General features: G+C 49.9%; 4 protein-coding genes across 6 annotated transcripts; 3 read left to right on the forward strand and 1 right to left on the reverse strand.

The window, feature by feature from the left end:
- Positions 1-1,279: 1,279 nt before the first annotated feature.
- Positions 1,280-6,155, forward strand: LOC101785444 (C2 and GRAM domain-containing protein At5g50170). The gene is made up of 9 exons (XM_004975902.3): positions 1,280-1,411; positions 2,129-3,325; positions 3,443-3,622; positions 3,719-4,005; positions 4,081-4,197; positions 4,504-4,766; positions 4,857-5,028; positions 5,299-5,571; positions 5,647-6,155. Exons 2-9 carry the CDS (start codon positions 2,188-2,190, stop codon positions 5,845-5,847), a joined length of 2,631 nt encoding a protein of 876 aa, XP_004975959.1. The 5' UTR covers positions 1,280-1,411; positions 2,129-2,187; the 3' UTR covers positions 5,848-6,155.
- Positions 6,156-7,030: 875 nt separating this feature from the next.
- Positions 7,031-10,047, forward strand: LOC101785851 (plant intracellular Ras-group-related LRR protein 3). Its single transcript, XM_004975903.3, has 3 exons — positions 7,031-7,863; positions 8,842-9,008; positions 9,085-10,047. The coding sequence occupies exons 1-3, from the start codon at positions 7,159-7,161 to the stop codon at positions 9,728-9,730; spliced, it is 1,518 nt and encodes a 505-aa protein (XP_004975960.1). The 5' UTR covers positions 7,031-7,158; the 3' UTR covers positions 9,731-10,047.
- Positions 10,048-10,588: 541 nt separating this feature from the next.
- LOC101786257 (protein NBR1 homolog) lies at positions 10,589-15,645 on the reverse strand. Of its 2 annotated transcripts, none has more exons than XM_004975905.3 (7): positions 15,419-15,645; positions 12,912-14,248; positions 12,749-12,839; positions 12,394-12,609; positions 12,115-12,267; positions 11,419-12,027; positions 10,589-11,320 (listed from the first exon to the last, which is right to left on the reverse strand). In XM_004975905.3, the coding sequence occupies exons 1-7, from the start codon at positions 15,497-15,499 to the stop codon at positions 11,318-11,320; spliced, it is 2,490 nt and encodes an 829-aa protein (XP_004975962.1). In that variant the 5' UTR covers positions 15,500-15,645; the 3' UTR covers positions 10,589-11,317. The 2 variants fall into 2 exon arrangements, with proteins under 2 accessions (XP_004975962.1, XP_004975961.1); XM_004975904.3 differs by having other exon boundaries at positions 10,593-11,336; positions 15,419-15,643.
- A 4,259-nt stretch (positions 15,646-19,904) lies between these two features.
- Positions 19,905-22,650, forward strand: LOC101786911 (BTB/POZ domain-containing protein At1g67900). Of its 2 annotated transcripts, XR_002678477.1 has the most exons (5): positions 19,905-20,134; positions 20,224-20,293; positions 20,422-21,621; positions 21,719-22,390; positions 22,621-22,650. XR_002678477.1 is itself a non-coding variant. In XM_004975906.3 (4 exons), exons 1-4 carry the CDS (start codon positions 20,076-20,078, stop codon positions 22,283-22,285), a joined length of 1,896 nt encoding a protein of 631 aa, XP_004975963.1. In that variant the 5' UTR covers positions 19,905-20,075; the 3' UTR covers positions 22,286-22,499. The 2 variants fall into 2 exon arrangements, 1 of the variants encoding a protein (XP_004975963.1); XM_004975906.3 differs by lacking the exon at positions 22,621-22,650 and having other exon boundaries at positions 21,719-22,499.
- The last annotated feature ends 2,959 nt before the right edge of the window (positions 22,651-25,609 follow it).

Raw genomic sequence — 25,609 nt, forward strand, 5'->3', positions numbered from 1 at the left:
GGGTGCACCCGATCTGTCAGCACGGAGAGGTCACGAGCACACCAGCCCATCGAGAGGTCACGCGCATGAAGCCAAATCACTCACCTCAACCTACCTCCTAAACGACAGGTTGCGGGCCGCCAGACGTCGCGTCGTTCGTGCTATAGCGCGACCCAGCGCCATTTAGCTTTTTCCATAGCAATGGCAGCTGCTGGGCTCTCCTCGGGTCGAGCACACGGGCCGCCGATCATCCACGCACGATGCCACACAAGGAAGCCCAGAAACAGAAACTCCACTTTCAAAGGCCCAGAAAACTTGCCGTTAGCAAGCCATGTAGTATGTGTTCCTGGACTCGTGGTGGTTTTGCTCCTTGTCCGCTTCTTCTAGTTCTTCTAGAGACACGAGACCGGCGGTTACATTCCACTAGTTTGTCCCGGCATCCATCGCCGCGTCCGTACGGAGTTGGCCGCGACGTGTAGCGTGCAGCGGCGCCACGACGACGAGCAGGCAGGCAGGCATGGGTATGGGCTTGTTCACTTCAACTTATTCAATCGGCTTATCAGCTATAAAACAGTATTTTTTTCTCCTAACAAATCAACTGTTGCAGCTTTTCAACCGACTTATAAGCTGAAGTGAACAGACCCTCAACTCTCGAAGGCCCTACAAGTTCTAAGCTGCGACGCGAGCAAGCCGACCAACGCATCCGCGTCCACCTCCCCCGGCCGCGTGACAGGCAACTCCCCCCCTCCCATCTTCCCTCCCACGTTGCAGTGAGTCAGGACGCCGAACCCATACCGCCCCGCGCCCCATCATCCCAAACACCGCGTGTCGCGTCCTCCTCCCGCCGCGTGCCCCGCGCGCCCGGCACACCTCAGCCCCTGCTCCCGGACCCCGAGACCCGCCACCTCTAAAACTCCCAGACGCACGGGCGGCCACATACCGATTCTTAGGGGCGTGCGCTGGCTGGTTGGCTAGCTAACCGGGATCGCCAAGCGGCTCTACGGGTACGTACTCGAGGCGCGCGGGCTCCCGTCGCCGCAGCTGTCACCAGCACGGTGGGCTGCGGCTTTTTGCTCTACGCGAGTGACGGTGGGTAAGCAGCGGTTCCGGACGCGGGAGGTGGAGGCGGCGGACGCCGGGGCGGGGCCAGCGGCGGCGTGGAACGAGGAGTTCGTGTTCGCGGTGGGGGCGGAGGAAGCGGCGGAGGGCGAGGAGTTCGAGGTCGCGGTGGCGCGGCGGCGGCAACGGCGGGGAGGAGGGAGAGGCGGGAGGGAGGTGGTGGGAGCGGTCCGGCTGCCCGTGCCGGCCGGCTCCGCCGCCGCCCCCGGGGAGAGGCGGTCCGTGCCGCCGACGTGGTTCACGCTGCGGCCCGTGGGCGGCGGCCGGCGGAAGGAGGGCGGCGACGACGACGCCGCGGCCGCGGCGGATTGCGGTGCGTGCTCAAGTTTGCTTTCGCGACCTAGATACGCTTGACATTTCTGCCGTGCGTTGGGTTTCCTCGATCGGTGCTGGTCGGCGCGCGCGGCAAGGCCTTCTCGGCGAAGCCACCGCGCGTATCGCTGGCTACCTTTGCCAATTGCCTCACGCAAGCTCGTAGAATTTTTTAGCGGATTAGCATGCCGCTATCGAGGAGTAAAAGTCATTTGGGTTCCGTAACCGTGAGTCCTTAGCAAGTACGGATTCGGTCACATACGTGTGGTGATTTAGTTAACTGAGATGCTTACGGGGATAGCATAGGCCTTTCGCTTTTATCGGTAGTACTGGTTGTCGTAGTCTGATGAACTAATCCGTATCATGTGGCTAGGATCAGCTTCTGCAATAAACTAGTGCCTATCGAAAAGCATGCCCAGGATTGACTGCTTTTAACTTGGTAGGGGAATTATAGTGGTAGATAGTATGCTTTACTTTCTCAGGATTAGCTAGATATGATCCAGTTTTGCAAGTCTTGTTCACTGCAACACAACTCTATTTGGTTTCAGCCTTTCAGGCTTTCAGTAGAGTATCATAATGTGTACACCTTTCCTTTTTCAGTTAAGGCTGGCTTAGTCATGGTTGTTCGGGGCACCGCTTTAGAGCCATAGGTTGTATCATGATTACACTTTTCGAATGGTCTAGTGATAATGATTTTATTCTTATTGCTGTCAACCAGGGAAAATTCTCCTCAGCTTTTCACTCTATAGAGAAAATAATGACAATGCTGTCGTCCACATGTCCCCTTCATCGAGCTCCAGAAGTGACACTGATGTGGAAATCGAGAGGTCAACTGATATGGAACATTCAGGTTCTAATGGTGCGGTGGTTGATTCTCCCAGGAGCCGTGACACAGCGCGGACTTCTCTGGATAACTCCGACCGTTCGATACAAGCAGATTCCAATTCAATTACTGAAGATGATGATCTAGCAGAGGCTATTGCTGCAACAACAAATGGTGCGAGTGACACCGAACAGATGGCTCCAGATGCTAGCTTTGAAGAAGCTATGGAGGTCATGAAATCTAGAAGCACACCAGACATGCCGGAAGATCTTGATGGCGGCATCATCTTTGAGCACACTTACCTTGTGGAGTCAAAAGAACTGAACCATCTTCTGTTCAGACCTGATTCCCAGTTCTTCAAAGAACTGCGTGAGCTGCAAGGTACCATTGACTATGAGGAGCAGCCGTGGACATGGAAGAGTAAGGATCCTCCTAGCTTAACTAGGACATGTCAATACACCAAAGGCGCATCAAAGTTTATGAAAGCTGTCAAGACTAGTGAGGAGCAAACATATCATAAAGCAGATGGCAAGAATTTTGTGGTTATGGCTCGTGTTCGTACTCCTGAAGTCCCCTTTGGGAACTGTTTTGCAGTTGTTTTGCTCTACAAGATAATCCACAGCACTGGCTTATCAGGAGGTGAAGAAAGCGCTCATTTGACTGTATCGTACAATGTAGAATTCCTTCAGAGCACTATGATGAGAAGCATGATCGAGGGGAGCGTTCGGGACGGACTGAAAGAAAATTTCGAAGGCTTTGCTGAAGTATTGTCTAGGCATGTGAAACTGGCTGATTCTGTAGGGATGGATAAAGAGCAGTTGTTGGCGCCATTGCAGGCAGAACGCCAGACAATTATCAGGCTTGCTTACAAGTATTTTTGCAATTTTACTGCCGTTTCCACAGTGCTATTCACTCTATATGTTCTTGTGCACATCCTTCTTTCGAAACCAGGTCCACTCATGGGCCTTGAATTCAATGGTCTAGATCTACCTGACTCATTTGGAGAGCTGATCACAGCCGGCATACTAGTCCTTCAGTTAGAGCGTGTACTGAATATGGTTTCTCATTTTGTACAGGCAAGGGTACAGAGAGGTATGCTCTTTTCTTCAACTGTTTATCTCTTGTTTTCCTTGTATATCAGGCATGCTATTCAACTCGGTGATGCCATGAATGATGAATGTGCTACTTATCTGCCACCTATTATGACAGGAAGTGATCATGGAGTTAAAGCAAATGGTGATGGTTGGCTGTTGACTGTAGCTCTGCTAGAAGCTACAAGCTTGCCACCCGTTTCTTGTGGATCAGTTGATCCTTATGTCGTGTTTAGCTGTAATGGCATCACAAGAACAAGCTCAGTTCAACTTCAGACTCAGGAACCTCAATGGAACGGTTAGTACATTCCACATATTAGCATGCTGCACACTTACTACAGAGCTTGTAGCTTTGTCTGATTATCATTTGTGACAAACTGAAAGAATATTGCAGAGATAATGGAATTTGATGCTATGGAAGAACCACCTGCTGTGTTGGATGTTGAAGTCTTCAACTTTGATGGTCCATTCGATTTAGCGATTTCACTTGGACATGCAGAAATTAATTTCCTGAAACACACATCAGTAGAACTGGCAGACATATGGGTGCCCCTGGAGGGAAAACTTGCCCAGACGTGTCAGAGCCGGTTACATTTGAGAGTATTTCTGGAAAACACAAAAGGACCGGAGACATCAATGAGAGAATACCTAAGTAAGATGGAGAAGGAAGTTGGTAAAAAGGTAACTTTTGATAACCTGTGCCCTCGATGCCTTCAAGTGTGATAACCATCTTGACAAAAATACGTGCATATGCAGCTACATGTTCGGTCGCCTCACAGAAATTCAACGTTCCAGAAGCTTTTCAGTCTGCCACATGAAGAATTCCTTATAGCGGATTACGCATGCTCCTTGAAAAGGAAGCTGCCTTTGCAGGTAATCTGCTTACAAATGTTAGTTGCAGTCGATATAGTTACTGCTAAATTTTTTTATGGTAGGCTAACAATTCAATAGGTCACAGTTGGTTTTATGAAATACCATAAGGATGTTATACTTAGTTTATGTATTTGTTTTTGTGAGCAACGTTATACTTCGTTGATGATGCAATATCATGTCACATCTCTCCGGTGTTCTCTTTGGACCACTAGAGATCTCACACAAGTAGTTTATCTGTTTGAGTTTGCAAGTCATACTTGTGTATACAATTATACATGTTCACTTTGTAACTGGCTGCTACTGCAGGGGAGGCTGTTTGTGTCAGCCAGAATAGTTGGTTTCTACGCTAATTTGTTTGGACACAAAACAAAATTCTTCTTTCTGTGGGAAGATGTGGAGGAAATCGAAGTGCTACAGCCATCTTTTACAACAGTAGGCACCCCATCACTGCTGTTTACTCTGAAGAGTGGCCGAGGACTCGATGCCAAGAGCGGTGCGAAGTCCCAAGATAAGGAAGGGAGACTGAAGTTTCAGTTCCACTCTTTCGCATCCTTCAGCAAGGCTAGCAAGTGGGCATCTTTCAATTATTTAGCCAGCAGTATTAGCACAAGCGACCTCACTAATGAAAAAAAAAACTGTGTTTTTTTCCCTATCTGTAGGACAATAATTGGCCTGTGGAAAACGAAGTCGTCGGCCATTGAGCAGAGAGCCAAAATGGAAGAAGATCAGGAAGAAGACGTGAGCTCCGTCGATCTTGATGATGTCCATGCTGTGTTGAGCATTGGAGACGTGCCTCTCTCGAAGGAGTATACTTTGGAACACCCGATCGATGTGAGATCCCTATGCTTATTATTGCCTCTTTTCCTGACAGCATTTGATAGTTATCTTAACCAGCTGGTTTGGCTAGCCTGTGCTCCATCAGTTGAAATGTTCCTCATTAGTCTTGGCAGCTTTCGTTAGTCTTAGCTGACAGCTATTGCTTTCGCTACCGTCACTGCGCTAGCTGATCCGTGACAAGAGCAGAATCGAATTTAGTTGTTAGCATGCACGCGGCTATGCACTTCTGAAAACCTGATGAACCTTGTTGGGTTTTTGTCGGAGGCTGATCTGCTGATGGGCGTGTTCGACGGTGGCCCCCTGGAGACGCGGACGATGAGCCGGGTCGGGTGCCTCGATTACTCCGCGACCCCGTGGGAGGCCGCGAGGCCGGGCGTGGTGGAGCGGCACGTGAGCTACAAGTTCAACCGGTACATGTCCATCTTCGGCGGCGAGGTGGTGAGCACCCAGCTCAAGTTCCCCGCGGAGGACGGCTGCGGGTGGGCCATCCACGACGTCGTCACGCTCCACAACGTCCCCTTCGGCGACTACTTCCGGGTACGCCATTTTTTTTTTCATTCCAGGTGACGACGACAAATGTTTGACAAGTATGAAACTGTTTTGTGTGCACAGGTCCATCTGAGGTACAACGTGCAGAGCGTGACGTCGGAGGCGCCGAGCAGCCGGTGCGAGATCCTGGTGGGCATCGAGTGGCTCAAGAGCAGCAAATTCCAGAAGAGAATCGCCAGGAACATCTGCGAGAAGCTGGCGCACAGGGCCAAGGAGGTGCTCGAAGCGGCCGGGAAGGAGATCGCCTCGGCCGTCTCAGGCTAGGACGAGCTGGCGCTTTCGTTCTCCATCTTCCGGCCAGGAGCATAGCTTAATCTCCAGATCCTTGTCACTTCTCACTGATCTGTTTTTTTTTGTTCGATAGTTTAGCAGAAAAAGAAGTCACACAAGAAATAGTCAATCCCAAATGGCCAAATAGAAAGGGGAGAGGAGAGAATACGTGTAACGAGTGCCAACATTTTCTTCTGAAACTGTAAGCAACTAAACGCGGATGGACTCGAGGGGATAGGATGTGGGCATATGGCGCCGAGGCGTCTGTCCTGTTCTTGTACGCGTCGACATAATGTCGAAAGCTAATTTTTTGAGCCATTCGCCGTGGCGCGGCACGTTCGCGTGGGGGCCATTTGCGTCTGCAGCGGCGGTGGCGTCGTGGAGCGGCTGGGCCGACCCCCGGCAGAAGGCACGGTGCCACGGTGGGCTGTGTGTGGCGACGCCATGTGGAACGTGGGCGGCATACGGAAAGCTCGTGCGTCCGCGGTGTTCGGTCGCGCCGGGCGGTGCCAGAGATCTCACTCTCACCGTCAGAGCAGTTGGCCTTTGGCCCCCGCGACCTGCCTGAGTCGGAACTCGGAAGAAGAACGTCACCTTCTCCAACTTGAGAGAGACTGAAGAACCTGTAGGCTGTAGTTATCTTGACGGCTGAAAATAAAGCATTCACTAACACGTGGCGTCACGTTAAGCGTCATTCACCACGGGCGGCGCTCCTTTGCTTATTTTTAGCACGTGTCACATCGAATATTTAGATACTAATTAGGAGTATTAAACATAGACTATTTACAAAACTCATTATATAAGTGGAGGCTAAATGGACTAATTAGGTTTAATAGATTCGTCTCGCCGTTTAACCTCCACTTATATAATGAGTTTTGTAAATAATTTACGTTTAATAATTCTAATTAGTATCTAAACATTCGATGTGACGGGTGCTTAAAAAATAAGCTGGAGCAACCAGGCCACTTCGAGTCCTACTGCAAGTAGTACATGCGACTTGGGAAACAAGCTCAGGATCCTGAATTTGGAGGCCTTTTACCTTGTTTGTGCGGTAAGGAGAGAAAAGGACCCATGGATCTTGCGACTTGCGGACTTGCGGTAAGCGAACTTTGACCTCGTGCAGCTGGGACACTGCAGTCTGGGCCCGGGAAACTACCCCGCGAATCTGCCGGCCAGGCCCATCCGCCTCTCCTCCTCCTCGCCGCCGTCCTCTCTTTCCCAAACCCACCGCACCGCTCCACAGGAACACCTCCCCCCAACCCCTCCACACTCCGATCTCCGCCACCCCCGATCCGGCCGGCAGCCATGGATCCGGCGCCGCAGACGCACCCGATCCTCTCCTACGTGCTGTCCCGCATCCCCACCCTCTCCAAGCCCAGACCCGCCGCCGCCTCCGAGTTCGACATCGAGCAGCCGCCCGCGCACACCCCGTCCCCGCGGACCCCGTCCACCGCGGGGGAGTTCGAGCTCGTCGAGCGCATGCCGGGCCTGCGCCACCCGTCCGTGCTCCGCGCCATGACCCGCGCCGTCGCCGATGTCTCCGCGGCCCGCTCCGCGCTCCAGGTGCTCGGCCCGCGGCCCGACCACGAGCTCGTCGACTCCTCCCGCGCCATCGTGGCCGCCGCCGAGGCCGGGGACTCGCGGATCCCCGAGGGCGACGTCGAGGCGTGCCGCGCCGTGGTGCGCCTCGAGGAGACCCACGACGCCTACGAGGCCCTGCTGCAGGAGGCCGAGGCCAGGCTCGAGAGGGTGTACCGGTCCGCGATGGAGGGGACGGACCTTGACGTCGAGGCGGTGGAGAAGGGCGGGGAGGACGGCGGGCCCGCTGCGGGCGCTGACGGCGGGGACGCCGCGGTGCAGGAGGAGGTGGTGGCGGTGCTCAGGCAGGCCGAGGAGGGCAAGCCGGTGGAGAGCGTGCGCCTCGTGGATCGCCAGCTGCGCCTACTGCCTGAGGCGTTCGGGAGGATCCAGGGCCTCCGCGTGCTCGACGTCTCGCGCAACCAGCTCGAGGTAACAAACTAGTCATCATCATACTTAATTAGATCTGCTTGTTTAGGGCGCCTGTGCCACTGCTTTCTGCTGATGAGCCATGAACTCGTAGCTTTTGGGGGCTTTTGTTCTGGATGAGCATTTTTTAATCGATTCTCTGCACATATTCCACTGTGTTGGCCTGCAAATGCATGAACCGGAATATGTGATGGCTGATTGTGTGTTTCACCATAAAGGAGCGAAGGATAGTGATTGTGTGTACGATATGTCTGATCCCTACTAGCTATGGACTATAGGATGAGTGCACACCCTGCTATTTTTGGAATTTACTATTATTTCAACCTATGTACATCTGGAGGGAATTCTATGATATTTTTTCAAGAGCAGAGAAATTGATATTTTTTCAACAGTTCTTATTTGATTAGGAAATACTAAATAGGCCGTTCATATGTTTGTAGTGTATTTTGGCATGACAATAACTAGGCCATGCTGGTGCTACAACTGAAGGTTACCATTAGGAAAATTTTGTGCATATATATATTTTGTTGGCAAAAAGTACAAAATTGAATTGTAGGAGGCTGCAACTGCATTACCTAATGAAATGCACATGGTTTTCGTTTGTGATTAACTCAAGTGTGCCGTTCCATTTTTTTGGATTGTTTAATTTATCATAAATCCATGGATATCTTGTTCGTGTTTGAATTGGAAATCATAGTTTGGAGTAGGAGAAATAACTTCTGTTCTTTTTTTACTTCCCAATATTGCTTTTCTGTATGCGTATGTGATATTTATATAGTGTATAGTTTGTTTCAGCATATTATCATTAGAAGAAGACAAGCAAATGTTGGATACAAAATCTCATCATCTTTCTCAAGTCTTAATCAATAGACTTCGAATATTTTTGAGTTGTAATCATTAACAACATATTTTACATTTCCAGTTGTGATTTTGTCCCCCAGCTTGATTGATCAATAAATTTCCATTTCAATGTCATTATAGGTTATTCCGGATGCTATAGGAGGACTTGATCATGTTGAAGAGCTTCATCTCGCTGCCAATGCTTTGATTTCTCTTCCTGATACTATTGGACTGCTGTCCAATCTTAAGATTCTGAATGTGTCAAGTAATAGGCTCAGGGCACTGCCAGATAGCATCTCCAAGTGTAGGTAGGTAGCACTCTGGTTCTTTTCTTTGGCTGGTAAATAATGCTATCTGACTGATTGATTACTGTTGATACTCCAGGTTACTAGTTGAGCTTGATGCAAGCTACAACGGGCTCACATACCTGCCAACAAATATTGGCTATGAGCTGGTCAATCTGCGTAAACTCTGGGTCCACATGAACAAGTTGCGATCTCTTCCATCATCAGTCTGCGAGATGACATCGCTCTACCTTCTGGATGCCCATTTCAATGAACTCTGTGGTTTGCCATCTGCCTTTGGGAAGCTTAGCAGTCTTGAAATTCTCAACCTTAGCAGCAACTTCAGTGATTTGAAGGAGCTTCCTGCTTCATTTGGTGACCTTCTGAATCTACGTGAGCTTGATTTGAGCAACAACCAGATACATGCTCTTCCTGACACTTTTGGTCGTCTGGATAAACTGGAGAAGCTTAACCTAGAGCAGAACCCCTTGGCGATGCCACCGATGGATATTGTAAACAAGGGTGTCGACGCGGTGAAAGAGTACATGTCAAAGAGGTGGCTGGACATCTTGCTTGAGGAAGAACAGAGGCGCATCGCGGCTGAGACCCCACAAGCGTCATCAACTCCCAAGGCTTGGCTGGCACGCAGTGTCTCCTGGGTCACAGACGTTTCTGGGAGCTTTGTTGGGTACCTCAGTGGGAGCGAGAAGTCGGAGAAGGATGCATATCTGGACCAGCAGTTCTGATTCCTGAGATTTATACCTCAATCGCCTGGTGTGTGCGTGACTGCGTGTGCGCCTCATGTACATACAACTATAGTTTTACCAAATCTTGACTAGGTAATCATTTTGGGTTCCTCTTGAGTCGGGCCATACAAACTCTGGTTTTACTCCATTGAATAATAGTGTGAAAACTAATACGACTTGAGAGTACACTCAAGATGACCATTGTGAAGAGATCTGCTTGTTTTCGTTACTTTGGGTTTTGTCCCTTTTTTTGTTATGAATTCTGGGAAGAATTTCTGATACTACAGTTCCTCTCCATCCGTTCCGTTTGGAGTTTATCTGGTGTATCCATGTTGAGCATGCACCTACTGCAGTCTGCAGGATATGTAGTACATCATCTTATTTTCAGAAATAATCTTATTTGCGTTTCTCGATGAGCTGCAGAGCTGCGTTTAGCATAGTTAACATCTGTTCGGAGTCGTCGAGATTTTTTTTATCGGATAGTACAGCCTTCTAAGACGACTTTGTAGCAGGCTTCGGATCTGAGTGCTTAGTTAATGTGTAATTCAAAATTAACTCGTGTCTTTTTCACGTAACTCATTTGCGTTTTCGTAGGGAATTAGTCATCTGTGCTTTCTTTTTTAAAAACAAAAAAAATCAGCGAGTCTAGCGATCGTTGCTAATTGGATTATTTGTGCTTTCTTTTTGAACCAAAAAAAAAATCTAGTGCAGTCACAGTAAATTTGAAAATGAGACGTTTTCCTGAGTACCGCAAGGAAAACATATGCTCGTTAAGACTCAAGAAACATGGAACAACAGCACACGTCATAGAGATACAACAGCCGCGATAACGAGCACAGCGTGCCAGAGACGACGATCAACATTAAAGGTAATAGAACCACGGTAATATTATGCATAAGGAATTCAACTACCAAGAGTAGTTTAGATGTGCTATTATTAGATATGCTATTACTAAAATTTAACCTATCTACTAAAATTTAACACTTCCACCCATTAGCACTCCTATTTATAGATATGACCAATGAATAGGACTAAAGTCCATAAAATATCACTTTTGCTCTTTATCTCACCTTTTTATCTTTTCATAGCACCCATTAGCTCCTCACATTTTTCCTCTCACCTTTTTATCTTTTCATAGCACCCTCCCCACCAGCTAGGTGGACTAAAGTTTAACCCTCCCATTAGCCCCCTCCCCTCCCGTTTGGATGTGCTAATGCATAGAGGTGCTAAACTTTAGCACTTTTACCCATTAACACTTGGATCCAAACAGGCACTAGCTTATAGCTGTTTCAGCAGAAGGATCGATCACTCGTAGGCCACAGTGCCCTGGTGATCATTAACCGGCACCGCAACGCAACCGCCACATCCCACAAGGTTCGGGCACACCGCATAACTTCTGTCTACTTATTTCATGCCACTGCAATCTATAACTTCTGTCTACTTATTTGATACCACTATCTGTAGAAAGGTTACTAGGAACTGCCGCACACGTCGTCATCCATCACTGATCCTTCTTCGCCTTGGTCATGAGGTCCGCCACGATGAATCCTTCGTCATCGCTGTTGTCAACCACCACCTCCTCGCTCATCACTGTGTCATCAGAACCCTAAGGGCAATCAGACAGGCCAGGTTGAGAAAGTTTCTGCGCTGGTGTCAACATATGATGTGAATATGGTGTAAATACTTACCAGTTCAGAGAACACCTCAAGGGGATCCCACTCGTTGAAGCCACAGAGATCGACAACAGACTGCTCCAGGTCGTAGTTGTTCTGCCTCAGTATCTGCTTGTTCAGGTCAGCCTGCATGAAACCCAGTACCTCAAGCTCACTCATCATCTTCTCCTCCAGCAGGTGGTTGACGACTTCCTCAGCCAAAGGGGCAGCAGGTGCTGCTGCAACCACAGGCATGCTAACAGGAGCAGCAACAGGTGCAGGTGCGGATGCACTAACAGGTGCAGGCACAGGCACAGGTTTGGGCAGGAGAATTGCTTCAGGTGCAGGCACAGCAGCAGGCATCGAAGCCAATGCAGCCTCGGCAGATGAGGCAGGAGCATCAGTAACTGGGATTTGCGCCGGTTCAACTGCTGCTGGGGCAGAGGACATATCACTAGGAACTGGTTCAGATTCCTTGGGTTCCATGGTTTCACATTCAAGCCTGCCGTGCCATCCAGACAAAAAATTTACAGGAGCACTGTTTATATTGAATGCAGAAGGCCTTGTGCTGTTAGCTTCAGGGAGCTGATTCCGGTTTCTTGCAGCAGCCTGTTTGCCGCCGCTGGTTTGAATAGGCTGCTCCACCTGCACTCAAAGATAGCATGCCAATGATCAGATAATTGGAAGCATCAAGGTGACAAGGACAAAAGCAGTTAAGGGTAGAGTAACAACCTCAATATGAACCCAAATCTGCTGACCAAATGTCAGACCTGAGGGTAGTGCCAATCTCCAGTAAGATATGTACCTACCAGGCTTCGCAGGGGCAAGAAAATCAACAGTAACATCAGTGTCTTCGCAAGGATTTAGCCCCCCATTTGCTGAAATCTGCACGCACATCAAATTTAAGTGAGAATTTGATGAATTTCAGTACATGGCAAATAGATGTTCCATCCTGCACTCAACCATAAATTATCAGCTCACACAATAGCTAAATATGTTGGTAGTACATACCGCTAATCTGAATGAACTCAGACATGTTAAGCGATCTCCACCAACCCAGAGAAGCTGGGTACCATACGGCCACTTGCTAAACCCATTGTTACGCATGCGCCAAATCTTGGTAAACAGAGTTGAAGGTGCCATTGGTGTTCCATCAGGGACAGTAACATCCTTGATGAAGCGACTGTCAGTTTTGACTGCTGGAACCTTCCCAAGGATCTTCATGTTCTGAAAGGATCAAAATGTAAGATGAAATCTCCTTATCAAAAAATGTAAGATGAATCCCTGTCATTCTTACTATTGCAGAGGTACTATCTAGTAATGGAATAAACTAAGGCCACCTCATTAAAGTGCCTTTTGAACTTACACTTTTTGAAGCAGGACCGTCTAATCTGGTATATTCAACCTCATTGCCCATGTGAGAAAAACAGGCATCACACAGATCATAGTCTTCTTTACTGTCAGTAAAGTAAGCATGTCAGGAGAACGAAAGGTTACATTGACAACTAGTATTGAAGTCAATAACTTACACATTAGACTTGTAGCGAGGCCCATCAATTGGCGTCACCCCACATCCATCGCATTGTATCCATCTATGCTGTGCATATTTTAGGGGGTTGCCCCTATAATTGGTACCAAGACCTCTGTAAGAGCTCCCAAAAGAGTTGATGCCTTCTGGATTGGGTACATAACTAGACAATGGGCCTGTGCCATCTCTGTGTGAAGTCCCAGTAGAGTAGAGGTTAGGACAGCATGTACCAACAGATGAAGGTGTATTCAACTTAATAGGGCTATAGATGTTGGGTGGAGGGGGGAACGTTGAGTGCAGATCAACAGTAGTTTTTCCATTAGCTCCAGAGATTGGGTTTAAGGGGGTCAAAAATGGTGTAGGAGGGTAGAGTACAGGTGTGGGAGGTTGGTACACTGGTGGGGGAGGGAATAGCGGCATTATATCACCATTGGCCATTCCAATGGATCCAAGAGATTTAAATGGTACAGGAACAGATCCTTGAGCAGGAGCGCCATGAGAAGTGGTGGAAACCGGTGGCCAAGAGGATAATACAGATTTTCCTTTACTGTGAGCATCAGATTTTATCTTAATCTCAGAATCAAGACTTCTCTTGTGATCACCTTTCATTCCACCTGAACTAGTAAAAACCAGTGAATCCCTAACTGAAGGGCATGATGGCACCTGTTCAATTTTAGCATTGGGATCCTCAGATAGCACACCCCTAAGACCAGCTTCAGATATCCCAGAATTTTGCCCATTCGAGGTCTCTGAAGCTGAACCTGTGACAAGGGCAGACTCAAGCTTAACCTTTGCACTTCTCAATTTTTGAGAACTATCAGCAAAGCCACAAGAAGGATGCATGTTGCTGCCTCGTGTTATCAGTTTAGCAAAACGGTCCAGCAACTCAGCCAATGATGGTGCAGATGATGCAGCTCTAAAACGCAAGTCATGAGATAATTTTGCAAGGACAGCAGGGACTTGCTCTGGCACAAACTTCAAAGCTTCATCAATAGCTGATTTCACCTGGGCAAGTTGATCTTCGAGAGAGATGGACCTCGAAGATTTGGAATTTGTGGCCTGCTGTTTTGTCTGAGCTGCCCCAACATTGCTGCTCTTCAACTGAACATTAATCCTAAGAGGGTTCAATTTCTGATTAATAGCAGCATCTCGTAGATCATTATCATCATCCAGCATGACGACATCCCCATCCTCATCAGTATAGGTGAGAATGAATTCAGCATCAGGACTGAACTTAAAAGCACTTGCAATCTTCAACCGAAGGGCAGGCAGATCATGATCGAAGTGTGAGCCATTAACACGAGCATTGAATCGCTTCAAAGTGTCACCATATTTGACCTGAAAACCAGTAGAAACTATACTTAGAACTCACCAAAACAATCATTAACTACCACTATGTGGCACATTCGATTACTCCTTCAAGTGAGCACAGACGTGTTAAAAATATAAATACCAAGATGTGTTAAGTTAATAAGAACACCAGGTAACCAAAAGTTAAAACAAGAGAAGATAATCTCTAGCTTTTAATCAAATCATGTTGCAACATTGAGAAAGATCTGTTGCCAAATTGATTGATCAAGAATAACTACAAGCTTAACCTAGTAAAATAGTAGTTAAGATAAATTATCCAAATTCTAGCAAAACAGAACAAAGAGAGAGTGGTTCCCAAAGGCACGAGGAGTGTCTAGGGCTCACTGGAACATGCAACTAAGAATCAGAAGCAAGGTGTTGCCATCCTCCACATGAACGTAATAAAGCAACGCCCCGCAGAAACCCTTACAAACACAAGTGCTACAGCACGACTGAACTCATCTGTCATAAAGCATCAGTTATGCTGTGTAATCTGAGGCCGTGCAAACCTTTATAATAATGAAAATTCATGTGGGGATACTCTCCACTCGACTATAAAAAGAAAATCTCAAAAGATAAAAACTTTCATGCTACAGAATAGATCGAACTCCTCTGCCATCGAACAACAAAAATAAAAACATCGGTGCCACAGCGTACATTTCACTCGTCTGCCATCCGATCCGAATTATAAAGAAAATCTTCTAGCCCCTAAAACAAACGCCCAGCAATGATCTAAATCCAGAACAATCTTCTGACAATGTTCCCCTAATCTCCCCACCCTCTTTTATTAAACACGATCAAGATCAAATAAATCTGATCTCGGATGCAACCAGAGAGATGTGAAACCTCTCCTCTGCGACCGCATATGATCCGATCATCCTGACCACGCCGCACCCTTCATCCCCAGCCAGCGAAGGGGGGGGGGGGGGCTTTGAAATCACTACCATCCATATAAACTAAAAAAACTCTTGTGGAAAACAAAAAAAAAGGACCCCCCGCTGGACCACTGAACAAATTACCGTGCCGGGGAAAAAAATCCTGCTGCACACAACAACGAACCGGCAAAACCTACCCACGGCATTCCCCTCCTTCCACGCCCGATCGAACGCGCGACGAACGAACCGCAGCGCGGAGGCACGGGGGGAGACGAAACCTCACCTTGACGACGAGATCCCGGGAGTCGTCGACGAGCGGCCACGCGCGGCCGTACCCCATCGGCGCGGTCCCGAAAGCGTCCATCGTGGCGCGAACGTCCCCCGCGGACCCTGGGTGCCGGCGGGGGGAGGAGGTTGCCGCCTCGGCGGCGGGGGCGACCGGAGGCGGCGGAAACCCTGCTGGACGATCGATCGGGAGGGCGGAGGGGCGGGGTGGGGGGTTGGGTTGGGTTGTGGGCGGAGAGAGCCAGAGAATGAAGGGGGGCCGTGGCCTCGCCGTCCAGTGTCCCTTTTATCGAGCGTTTCCGTTTCAGACTCTTTCGGTTTGCTTCGACGAGAAGGACGGGGAGGAAATAAAAGTCTCTCAAATTTCCCCCGGGAGTTTATGGGTATCACGCCCGGGTCCTCGACGGACGGCGGGTCCCGCGTGTCGGTGGGAGAGGACGTGCATTTGCTTTTTGGATGGACGTGCGCCGGTGGGTTTGTTTGTGATTCTGAGGTTTCCGTGGGTGGGGGCCGAGGAGCGCGTGTCCCTGGGGCCCACCGGTCAGGCGGTGGAACGGATATGGACTGGAATATAATACTGGTTCTTTTCGCGAGGAAGGATATAATATTGGCTGTCAGGGGCGTCTGCTGCTGCCATCTTCGGGAGCAAGACGGCAGAGATACGTCTCGCGACGCGAGATTGCTTCCTCGAGGGGGTCACCGGGGCCCGTCCGTGGAATTCTGACGTGTCGATGACATGTCGGCCAGCTGGTGTCCTTTGGTCTTATCTTTGTTCACGGACATACTGATCATATTTTACGACCATGATATTTTTAAGATAACACACCTTTATACTGTATATAATTATATATGCAAGCATAGTGCCAGAGAGAGTGAGAGAGTCGGGTTCGAGCTTGCTGCTGCTAGCTGATACCTTCTCGTCAAGGACATGGAGACATCGGGCGGATGGCACGACGGACGCGCAGCGCAGGCGGGGAGAGATGTTGCTGCTCGTCCGGCGGAGCTTTGGGGTAAGGAGGTTTTCGATTGACGGATCGGGGGATCGCACCGCACGAGCAACGGCACGAAATTCGCATGCGCGGCGCGCGGGTCTCTCCCCTCCCGGGCTGGCTCCCCGCATATACGTGATAAAACCAAAAGGCATGTTCGTGTAACCGGAGCTAAAGTTTAGTCCTATCACATCGAATATTCGATGCTAATTAGAAGGACTAAATATGAACTAATTATAAAACTAATTGTAGAACTCCTAGGTTAATTCATGAGAGGAATCTATTAAGCCTGATTAATCCATCATTAGCAAATGGTTACTGTAGCACCACATTGTCAAATCATGGACTAATTAGGTTTAATAGATTCGTCTCACAAATTAGACTCCATCTGTATAATTAGTTTTGTAATTAAACTATGCTTAATACTCCTAATTAGTATCTAAACATCCGACGTGACAGGGCTAAACTTTAGCCCCTTGGAGCCAAACACCCCCTAACTATATGTCGGCTGAAGATATACCTTCCGCCACACGCACGGAGAGCTGCAGGATTGCATCGCACACATTTTCTTTTCTCAGTCCATATTAGCCCATGTTGCCACGCTATGCTGATTCGCTTTCTTGTGCAACGTTCCTGCCTGCTTTCGATGCTTTTTTTTCTTTTTTTTCGTCAGCGTTTGGTAATATTTTATCTTGTTAATTTTTTTAACTTAAGACGATATGTTTTTCTTTTTGTATTTTTTTACTTCTCATTTTCTTTCTAATATGTATTATTCATTTCTAGATTCATTTATATTTCTTACCTATAAGATAGGACTGTTTTCCTTTTTTTCATTTTATTTTGGAAAACGTATGCATTTTTTCTATTTAGTTATGCATATCCATTATTTATTTTCTATTTCTTTAAACTATTTTTGGATATTTTTCCTTGAATTATAATTTATATTTTAAATTTATATCATCCATCATTATTTTTGGAAGTTACAAACCTACATTTTATTGTCCTATAATAGTACTACTTGATTTAGTTGGTGATGCAAACTGATTTATTGATTTTACATACTAACTTGTTTTGTCACATGTACATATTTTGTTCGAGAGATAATTTGTTCGCCTTTAAAGAATAATTTGTTCACTTTTCAAGGTTATTGTTTGTCATTTGTACATATTTGTTCTGCTCCAAGAGTAATTTGTTCGTTTTGCAGAATAAGCGAAGTCGACTTATTTGTTCGTAATGTTCAACTTTTTGTTCGCAATATATTATTATTTGTTCATTATGTTTAATCTTTTGTTTCTGGAGGTGAAGCATGTGTTTGCGGTGGTCAAAAATTAATTATCCTGTATTTTAAAAAAGTAATTTTTAAAATATTTTTCAAGTATAGTCGAGTGTTATAACAAATGCAATGGTGAAATCAAATCTAAATTTAATTTGGATGTTCGATTTAGAATTTATATTTTTTTTTGTTTCGCATTTGCATGCACACGGGTGATGTCATCATCTTTTAAATAACTTGATGTCCGACCCACGTATACTTCTTCGCGTGATGATCGCGGAGGCTTCTGCGACAGCTAACCGCCCCCGCTCCCTCCCGTCGTCCGTCCGCGCGCTTGGCTCACGCAGGCCTTTCGTCGTCTCTCGACGGCCGGCCCAACGCGCAAGGCCCGTTGAGCAAGTCTTAGCCCACGTAAGGCCGTATCGGCTGCATCGCTTTTTTTTAAGTACAGCTGAACACGTAGACAGGAGGAGAAAAACTTTTGTGGCATGATGACGATTCAGACAGATTCATAGACTTCGCTCGGAGGGGACCGACCCGACGCAAATACTTGGAGCGCAAGAGGAAAACGAGGGAGCGAGAAAACAACTGGTGGCGGCCTGGCGGATGTTCGTGTTCCACGGCCTGATGGCCACCAACTAACTACTGATCACGCAAATATGGCCTGATGCCTGCCAATTGCATGAGGAATCGCCATCGTGCCTTCGGATCCTTGCAACTAGAACTTCTGTCAAAGATGGTCCGTTGCTTTTGCTTTTGTGAGGTTAACCAACGTGCTTGATGACGTGGATTCGTTGAGGTTTGAGCTGAAATGCAAAACAGAGGTGGTGGGTGTTGCGGTATTCCACGGCCATTTTCGATGACGAGCATCAACGGCCTACTGGGACTTGGGGTTAGGGGTGGTAAAAGATCCCTCTAATTTAGTCTAACAAATTTAAGGATCAGGCTTAATATGGATCGAGCTAAAATATTATATGATTTTAAACTAAAAATAGATAGAGCTGAGTTGGACTGTGAAGGAGGTATAAGAGTCGACACAGTGAGCAGCCAGCGTGGTTACCCGGTCCCTTTGGGGACAGACTCAACTCCCACCCACGAAGAAATGCCTGCCAATCGGCTATCATGCCTTCACTTTCCTGCTGCAGATGCAAATCGCAGTCGAGACTGGTCCAGCGCTTGGGAGTTTAACAAACAACGTTCTTTCACTCCCAGTGTAGTGCGGCTGAAGTTACCGCCTAAAATTGGACACCGGCATTTCTTTCGTCATGGGAATGTGAGCTTCGAGTTTCCAAAACTAGAATGGCGGCCCAAGTTGCATCGAGAGCGCTTGATCCAATACATTACGAGGTTGGGCTTTTTCTCCCCTTTTTCAAAATATGATTTAGATAGAGGTTTTAATAACGAACGAAATTCTTTATTCCGGGATTCTGCAGGCATGCGCCGAGCCATTTATCACTAAAGTTTTAGCCATAGGTTGAAGCAAAAACGTTGCGGTTGTTGACGCAGAGCTAGCATCCAGATTGTTGGGACTCATGAACGTGAATGTGAGGAGGAGGAGCTTTGGCTGGTCAGTTGATCACTACCGCAGTGGTCCAGTTGTTAAGGGAAAATAAAGTCTGTCCATTGTTAAAATTTCAGGGAGTGGGAGATTGGAAGCCTGGAACTCATCAAGTGACGGACAACTTTTTCATGCTAATGATGCAAGTACCTCACCCGAAGGAAGGTCTCACCTTTTCCCCTCCCTCCTGGACCACAGTTGGTTTCCTTATCGTGTCCACAACCAACTGCTAGCACAAAACAAATCAGTGAACCAAAAGCTCCAGCTTCTGTTGAAAATGCAGCAAGATATACAGCAGAGCACCCCCATCGCATTCAGCTGGGTGAAAGAAAGTGAAAACTGCGAGGCTCGGTGCACTTTCTATGAGGCAGACGCACAGTCACTTCTGTTCGCTGCCACAGGAAAACCAGAGCCAGCCGGCCGGCCACCCTTCACCTGAAACTGAAACAATTGACATTGTCAATTTTTCTGAACTCGTTGTTGGTCCCCGGCCGGCGACGTGCCACACCCTTCTGCTCTCCGGATCTCCGATCAGGATTCCTGGCACGCAGGCGCCGATAAGCTGCACAGTTCCCCTGGGCTGGCCGTGCCGCCAAACTGGTGTCACCTCGAGCTGTGATCTTGGACCCTTCCTTGCGGTTCCCCAGCAGTCCCCATCCGCGCGTCTGGATCCTGTCCCGTCCCTCCCCAACCGTAGCCTCTCTGTCCATCCATCCATCCGCGTGATATAGCCCAGCCGCCAACGATCACGTCCGGCTCCCACGCAGTTAGATAGGGGCACGCACGCGCGCGCGGTGGACTTGTGGCAGCTTCGACCTGTCTACTCCTGTCCGCCATGAAGCTCATGAAGCTCGGCGCGCGGCCGGACACCTTCTTCACCTCCGGGCCCGTCAGGTAGTGGCTGCTCTGCCTGCCGATTCGTTCCGTTTCAAATTCAATGGGTGTTCTGTTCTCTGATTGGTGTGGCTCGTCGTTGGTTCCAGGTCTGTCTACACGGAGGTGGCCACTGACATGGAAATCCTGGTGGATCACTGCCTGTTTCGTCTCCATAAGGTAGATGCAAATTCTGCATCCAGAATAAGGATGCCACAAGTTGAATTGCTAGTTTAGCAGCTCCACAAGTTGTCGAGATGTTCTGTTCTGAACAAGCTTGTTCCCTTTTCCGTCGTCGATCTCGGCAGTTCCCTCTGCTCTCCAAGTGCCTGCTGCTCCAGGCGCTCTGCGCAGAGTCCGACGCCGTCGAGCTGCCGGGCTTCCCGGGCGGCGCGGAGGCGTTCGAGGCCTGCGCCAAGTTCTGCTACGGCATCGCCGTCACGGTCGGCGCGCACAACGTCGTGCCGCTCCGCTGCGCCGCGGCGCGACTCGGCATGACGGAGGCCGCCGACCGGGGCAACCTCGCCGCCAAGCTCGACGCGTTCCTCGCCTCCTGCCTCCTCCGCCGCTGGCGGGACGCGCTCGCCGCGCTCCGCTCCACCGCCCGCCACGCCTCGGCCTGCGAGGAGCTCGGCGTCACCTCCCGCTGCGTCGAGGCCGTCGCGATCCTCGCCACCGACCCCGGCAGCAGCGCCCACGCGGCGGGCGTGCCGGTGCCGGCAGCCTGCTCCTCGCCGCCGTGGTGGGCGCGCGACGTCTCCGAGCTCGGCGCCGACCTCTTCTGGCGCGTCATGGTGGCCGTCAAGGCGGCGGGGACCGTCAAGGGGAGAGCCGTCGGCGACGCGCTCAAGGTCTACGCGCGCCGGTGGCTGCCGAACGTCGCCAAAAGCGGTTACCTTGTGGTGGAGCAAACCGACGGCAGCACGGGCAGCGCCGACGTGGCCGCCACGAACCACCGCTTTCTCGTCGAGAAGATGGCGAGCTTGCTTCCGGCCGAGAGGAACGCCGTCTCCTGCAGCTTCTTGCTGAAACTTCTCAAAGCGGCGAACGTCCTGTGTGCTTCCCCGGCGACGAAGGCGGAGCTCACGAGAAGGGCGGCGCTGCAGCTGGAAGACGCCAGCGTGGGCGACCTCCTGATACCGTCGTGCGCGGGCGAGACGCTGTACGACGTGGACGCGGTGATGGCCATCCTTGAAGAGCTGGCGCTGCGGCAAGCGGCGGCGGCGGCGGGGGGGATCCCGGAGGCAAGCCCGCCGCACGCGCGCGGGCACAGACGATCGCGCTCTGCTGAGAGCTCGGAGTTCGAGGGAGCGCGGCGGTCTGCGTCCGCCGCCGCGTCGCACGGCGCGATGGTCCGGATCGGGAGGCTGGTCGATGGGTTCTTGATGGAGGTCGCCAAGGATCCCAACCTGGCGCTGGACAAGCTGATCGCCATTGCCGAGGCCGTGCCGGACTGCGCCCGCCCGGAGCACGACGATCTTTACCGAGCCGTCGACACGTATCTCAGAGTACGTGGAAACAAATACTAAGATCATTTTCAGTTCACGCTGTCCGGATTAATTTCGATGTCTTAACACTTCTTGGTTCGATTTAATTACGTGACAGGTGCATCCAGAGATGGACAAGAGTTCGAGGAAGAAGCTGTGTAGGGTGCTCAACTGCCGGAAGCTCTCCGAGACAGCGTCCATGCACGCCGCCCAGAACGAGCTGCTGCCGCTCCGGGTGGTCGTGCAGGTCCTCTTCTTCGAGAACGCGCGCGCGGCGGCGCTGTCCATGTCCGGCCCCGGGGCCAACCGCGTCGCCGGCGTGGCGGGCGGCGTCAAGGCGCTGCTCGCCAAGACAAGGAGGGAGGCAGACGGCGGCGAGGAGGTCGTCAAGGACGAGCAGAGGCTCCGGGGCCTCGCCGCCGGCGCGCCGGGCGACGACGACTGGAGCGTGGAGGGGCTGAAGCGCGCGGCGTCGAGGATCTCGACGCTGAGGATGAAGCTGGAGGAGGACGACGATGATGACGCCGACGACGGGGCGTTCGTGCACAGGGCGCGCCCGGGGCTGGTCCGGAGCGCGTCGTCGCGCGTCAGGGCGCTCTGCGCGATCCCGGCCGGGAAGCCCAAGCGGATGCTCAGCAGGCTGTGGCCGTCGAGCAGATCCGTCGCTGGGAGCGAGAGGCACTGAGAGACCTGCATCAGAGCAACGCGGCGTGGCGGGAAACACATCCAGCAAGGCGGCAAACTAGATTCCGGCCATTGGCAGCTGTGCATGTGTACAAAAAGGAACGCTGTAAGTTTGATATGCCATGCTCAAAACACTGATGGTTGTTTCCTGCTTGAGACTCTTACATGGAGTATATTCTTGTTCCTTGAAAAAAGAAAAAAAAACATTGAACACCATACTGTTGCACATTTAACCCTCTTAAAGGTTTGATTCCAACATACGCAAAAGAGTTTGAATATAGAGTAGAAAAAACAAGAAAATAAATTATATAGATATTTTTTGAACGTTCATGCTAGGCACCGGTATGTTCCCATCATCTTCAGAACTCCGGTAGGCTGTAGGCAAACGGCAGACCGGCAGCGGCGGCGCCACTACCCACGAGCCAGCTCCGAAGAAGGGCGGCGCCGGCGGCGTGGGGGCAGAATGGCGGCGATGGATCAAGACTAGTACTAGCACTTGTTCCCCACCCGTAGAAAATATGAGCCGGAAGCAGGGCTTTGCAGTGCCAGTCAGCCAGGGGCCAACCATTGGCAAATGATGCCTCGTCTCTTTGGCGAACACCTCAAATGATTCTTTGGCTTTGCACCTACCTTAACCCTCCTCCTGGAGGCGCCGGCATCATTGTTCGTGAGCTCTAATCCCACTACATGCCGGCATATGATTGCAAATACCAACTTTTCAGAAAGGAGAGGACGGAGCAACAGCAGGAAAAAGAAGATGCAGTACGTGCGTGTAACACGAACACACGAACGCACGGGGGGTCATGGCTTGATGGGGAGTCAAGTGCTGTACACCAACAGCTTCTCTGCAAGTTGTTGCAACGCATGGGTCATGAGTGCCATGATCTCCAGCGGGGGGGAAGGAAGAAGAAGAGCTGATCAGCATGGGCAAACTTTCTCAAGGTCGCCTACAGCTTCGGCTTCTTGCCCTGCTGCTCATCTCATCGCTATCGTGGCATCTAGCAGCATAGCATCAATCAAGCCTCTGATTCTGCAAATCTTTTTTTCCTTCCAAGGATTGGTCATGTCTTGGCATAGGACGTTAGTGGACGGCCTGTCACTGGATGGGAGTGATCTGGACAGACACACTCTTCTTTCGGCCAGGTGATAACGTGCCACAGGGCAAAGCGTTAAGAGCTTTGGGGCTAACGGGTAAGCTACGAGGGTTGAGGAGGCCCTTGCCTAGCATCTGCTATGCTGATGGCCTGATGGGTCGCACGGCACCCATGGTGATTTCAGGCGTCCACTGAAAGAGATCAGGAAATGCCTCATGGCTTCACATCAAATGAACTTTCCACTGATATCCCTCTCCCTCCCTCCCTCCCTCCCTCTCTCATTGCCTCTCTCATTGCCTGTCTCATTGCCGAAGCAAATGGCATCACTGTCTCATTGCCTGAACAATGCAAACATCATGACAAACGAGCCCTCTTTAGCCAAGAAACACATTTCTCCAAAACTGCGTACATCTGCCGTTTAATATTTTATCTCTCGTCAGATTTTGTGTTTTGCACGAGGGAATTTTATGCTTCAACTGTGACAGGCTCTGTCGGCCCAATCGAAGTCTGAACATGCTGTATGCCAAAATTCAGAAGAGGCCCTCGCCCCTCGGTGTCAGCGAGGTCCCTGCACAGGCCAGAGGGCGCGCACGAGCTCGGCGTAGCAGGCGAGGACGATGGCCAGGGCGAGCCCGACCAGCCCGGCCCCGACGGGGGCCGGCGCGCTCTGGACAACCCAGCACGCCATGCTCGTGGGCACCGCCATGGCGAGCGACCACTGCAGCACCTGCGCGGCCGCCCTCGCCGCCCACCTAGCGCGGCGACCGCGGACGCCCCCACCGCCCTCCGGGAGCGCGCACAGCGCCAGCAGCGACGTGAACACGCAGAAGCTGGCGAGCTGCGACGCGAAGACGGCCAGGAGCACGTACTCCTCGCACGCCGCCAGCTGCGCGGCGAAGGCGGCGCCGGCCACCAGGACCACCAGCGCCATCGTCCGCGTCGCCGTGGGCGAGGCGCGGGGGAACGCGTCGCAGCCGCAGGTGTCTCCGGACGACGGCACCTTCTCGCCTGCCACCACCGGCAGTAACGGCTGCTGCTTCTCCACGTCCGGCGCCCCCATCTTTGATTCCGCTTCCATTGCGCACGGTCCTGCGTGGAGCTGCACTGACAAATCCGTGCACTAGCAAGAGACACGATATATAATGCATAACAAAGCAAGAAAGATAAACAAATGCATAAGCCGATAAAGCGCCACCACGGCGGAAACAAGAAAGACACGTCACAATGAGCTGATGCTCCATAAGCGAGCGATTTTTACGAGGCCAAGAATGAGCACACATCTGAGAATCTTAGGTAGCGACTGGAGATTAATTAGATAGACAATGGCATTATAATTGGTAAATGTATCAGGATGATGTGATCCCAGCCTAAATTTTTGACCAGCGAACAGTGATAGATGTGGACACCCAGGTCACGTTTCTGGCCACCTAGCCTTTTTCCCATTTCTCTCCAAGGATAGGTCATGTCTAAGCACACCATCGTATGGTGACTGATGCTCGCCTGGATAGACACCCTTTTGAAAAATCTCGCTGTGATTTCCAATTAGTGCTAGAGTAGACTATGAAATGACCAGGTGTTTTGGTGGATCATTCCAGCATCTTTTCTTAGCTGCCTAGAGTTCCATTAATGTAGTTGGTTCTTGGAAAACAGGAAACAAAAGAAGGTGAATTATCAACTTGTGCGTATCACATGGTTCCGTAAACAAATTATCTTTGTTCATATGCGGTTATTTGTTTAGTCACGGTTGTAGAACAGAAGCCCTGGACCATACAGGCATACAAGTACCTCAGCAATGCAGTTCTATAAAGAAAGCGTGAGCTAAAACTAAGGCTTCAGCCTGTATCTTTGCTCTTCATAGGGGGTAGATCGATTATGGACATAAGCTATGACAATTAAATGTCCAAACCAGCAAGAATGCATAAGCACCCCAGGCTGCAGCCAACTAGACAATTCCCACAGAAATCAGAAGTCAATTCTATGTAGAAACCTTTTATTCTGTTTCTTCAGTTTATACTTAAAACAGTAAAAAGGGTAACTACCACAAAAATTGCAGACAATGTGAATATGTGATGCTGTCAATGACTCAAACGGAGGGGTGATTACAATTATTCTGGCCACCACTTTTTTGGACAGGACAGGTCATTAAGATGAACTTTACTCAATTGATTAGTGGCAAGCCACAGTTGGCTAAGTTTATTCTATTAGATTGATAGAACAACATGAACAGAGGA

Source organism: Setaria italica, chromosome VII, assembly GCF_000263155.2.
Source record: "Setaria italica strain Yugu1 chromosome VII, Setaria_italica_v2.0, whole genome shotgun sequence".
NCBI classification, from domain to species: domain Eukaryota; kingdom Viridiplantae; phylum Streptophyta; class Magnoliopsida; order Poales; family Poaceae; genus Setaria; species Setaria italica.

Excerpts from the sequence above, each read along its gene's own strand:
- LOC101785444 (XM_004975902.3), top strand. The coding sequence starts at position 2,188 with ATGTCCCCTTCATCGAGCTCCAGAAGTGACACTGATGTGGAAATCGAG. Across the intron at positions 4,198-4,503 it reads AAAGGAAGCTGCCTTTGCAG|GGGAGGCTGTTTGTGTCAGC; the intron begins GTAATCTGCTTA and ends CTGCTACTGCAG. Across the intron at positions 5,029-5,298 it reads CTTTGGAACACCCGATCGAT|GCTGATCTGCTGATGGGCGT; the intron begins GTGAGATCCCTA and ends TTTTTGTCGGAG.
- LOC101785851 (XM_004975903.3), top strand. The coding sequence starts at position 7,159 with ATGGATCCGGCGCCGCAGACGCACCCGATCCTCTCCTACGTGCTGTCC. Across the intron at positions 7,864-8,841 it reads TCTCGCGCAACCAGCTCGAG|GTTATTCCGGATGCTATAGG; the intron begins GTAACAAACTAG and ends ATGTCATTATAG. Across the intron at positions 9,009-9,084 it reads GATAGCATCTCCAAGTGTAG|GTTACTAGTTGAGCTTGATG; the intron begins GTAGGTAGCACT and ends TTGATACTCCAG.
- LOC101786257 (XM_004975904.3), bottom strand. The coding sequence starts at position 15,499 with ATGGACGCTTTCGGGACCGCGCCGATGGGGTACGGCCGCGCGTGGCCG. Across the intron at positions 12,610-12,748 it reads ACGGTCCTGCTTCAAAAAGT|AACATGAAGATCCTTGGGAA; the intron begins GTAAGTTCAAAA and ends TGATCCTTTCAG. Across the intron at positions 11,337-11,418 it reads TTGAGGTGTTCTCTGAACTG|GGTTCTGATGACACAGTGAT; the intron begins GTAAGTATTTAC and ends GATTGCCCTTAG.
- LOC101786911 (XM_004975906.3), top strand. The coding sequence starts at position 20,076 with ATGAAGCTCATGAAGCTCGGCGCGCGGCCGGACACCTTCTTCACCTCC. Across the intron at positions 20,135-20,223 it reads TTCACCTCCGGGCCCGTCAG|GTCTGTCTACACGGAGGTGG; the intron begins GTAGTGGCTGCT and ends CGTTGGTTCCAG. Across the intron at positions 20,294-20,421 it reads GCCTGTTTCGTCTCCATAAG|TTCCCTCTGCTCTCCAAGTG; the intron begins GTAGATGCAAAT and ends CGATCTCGGCAG.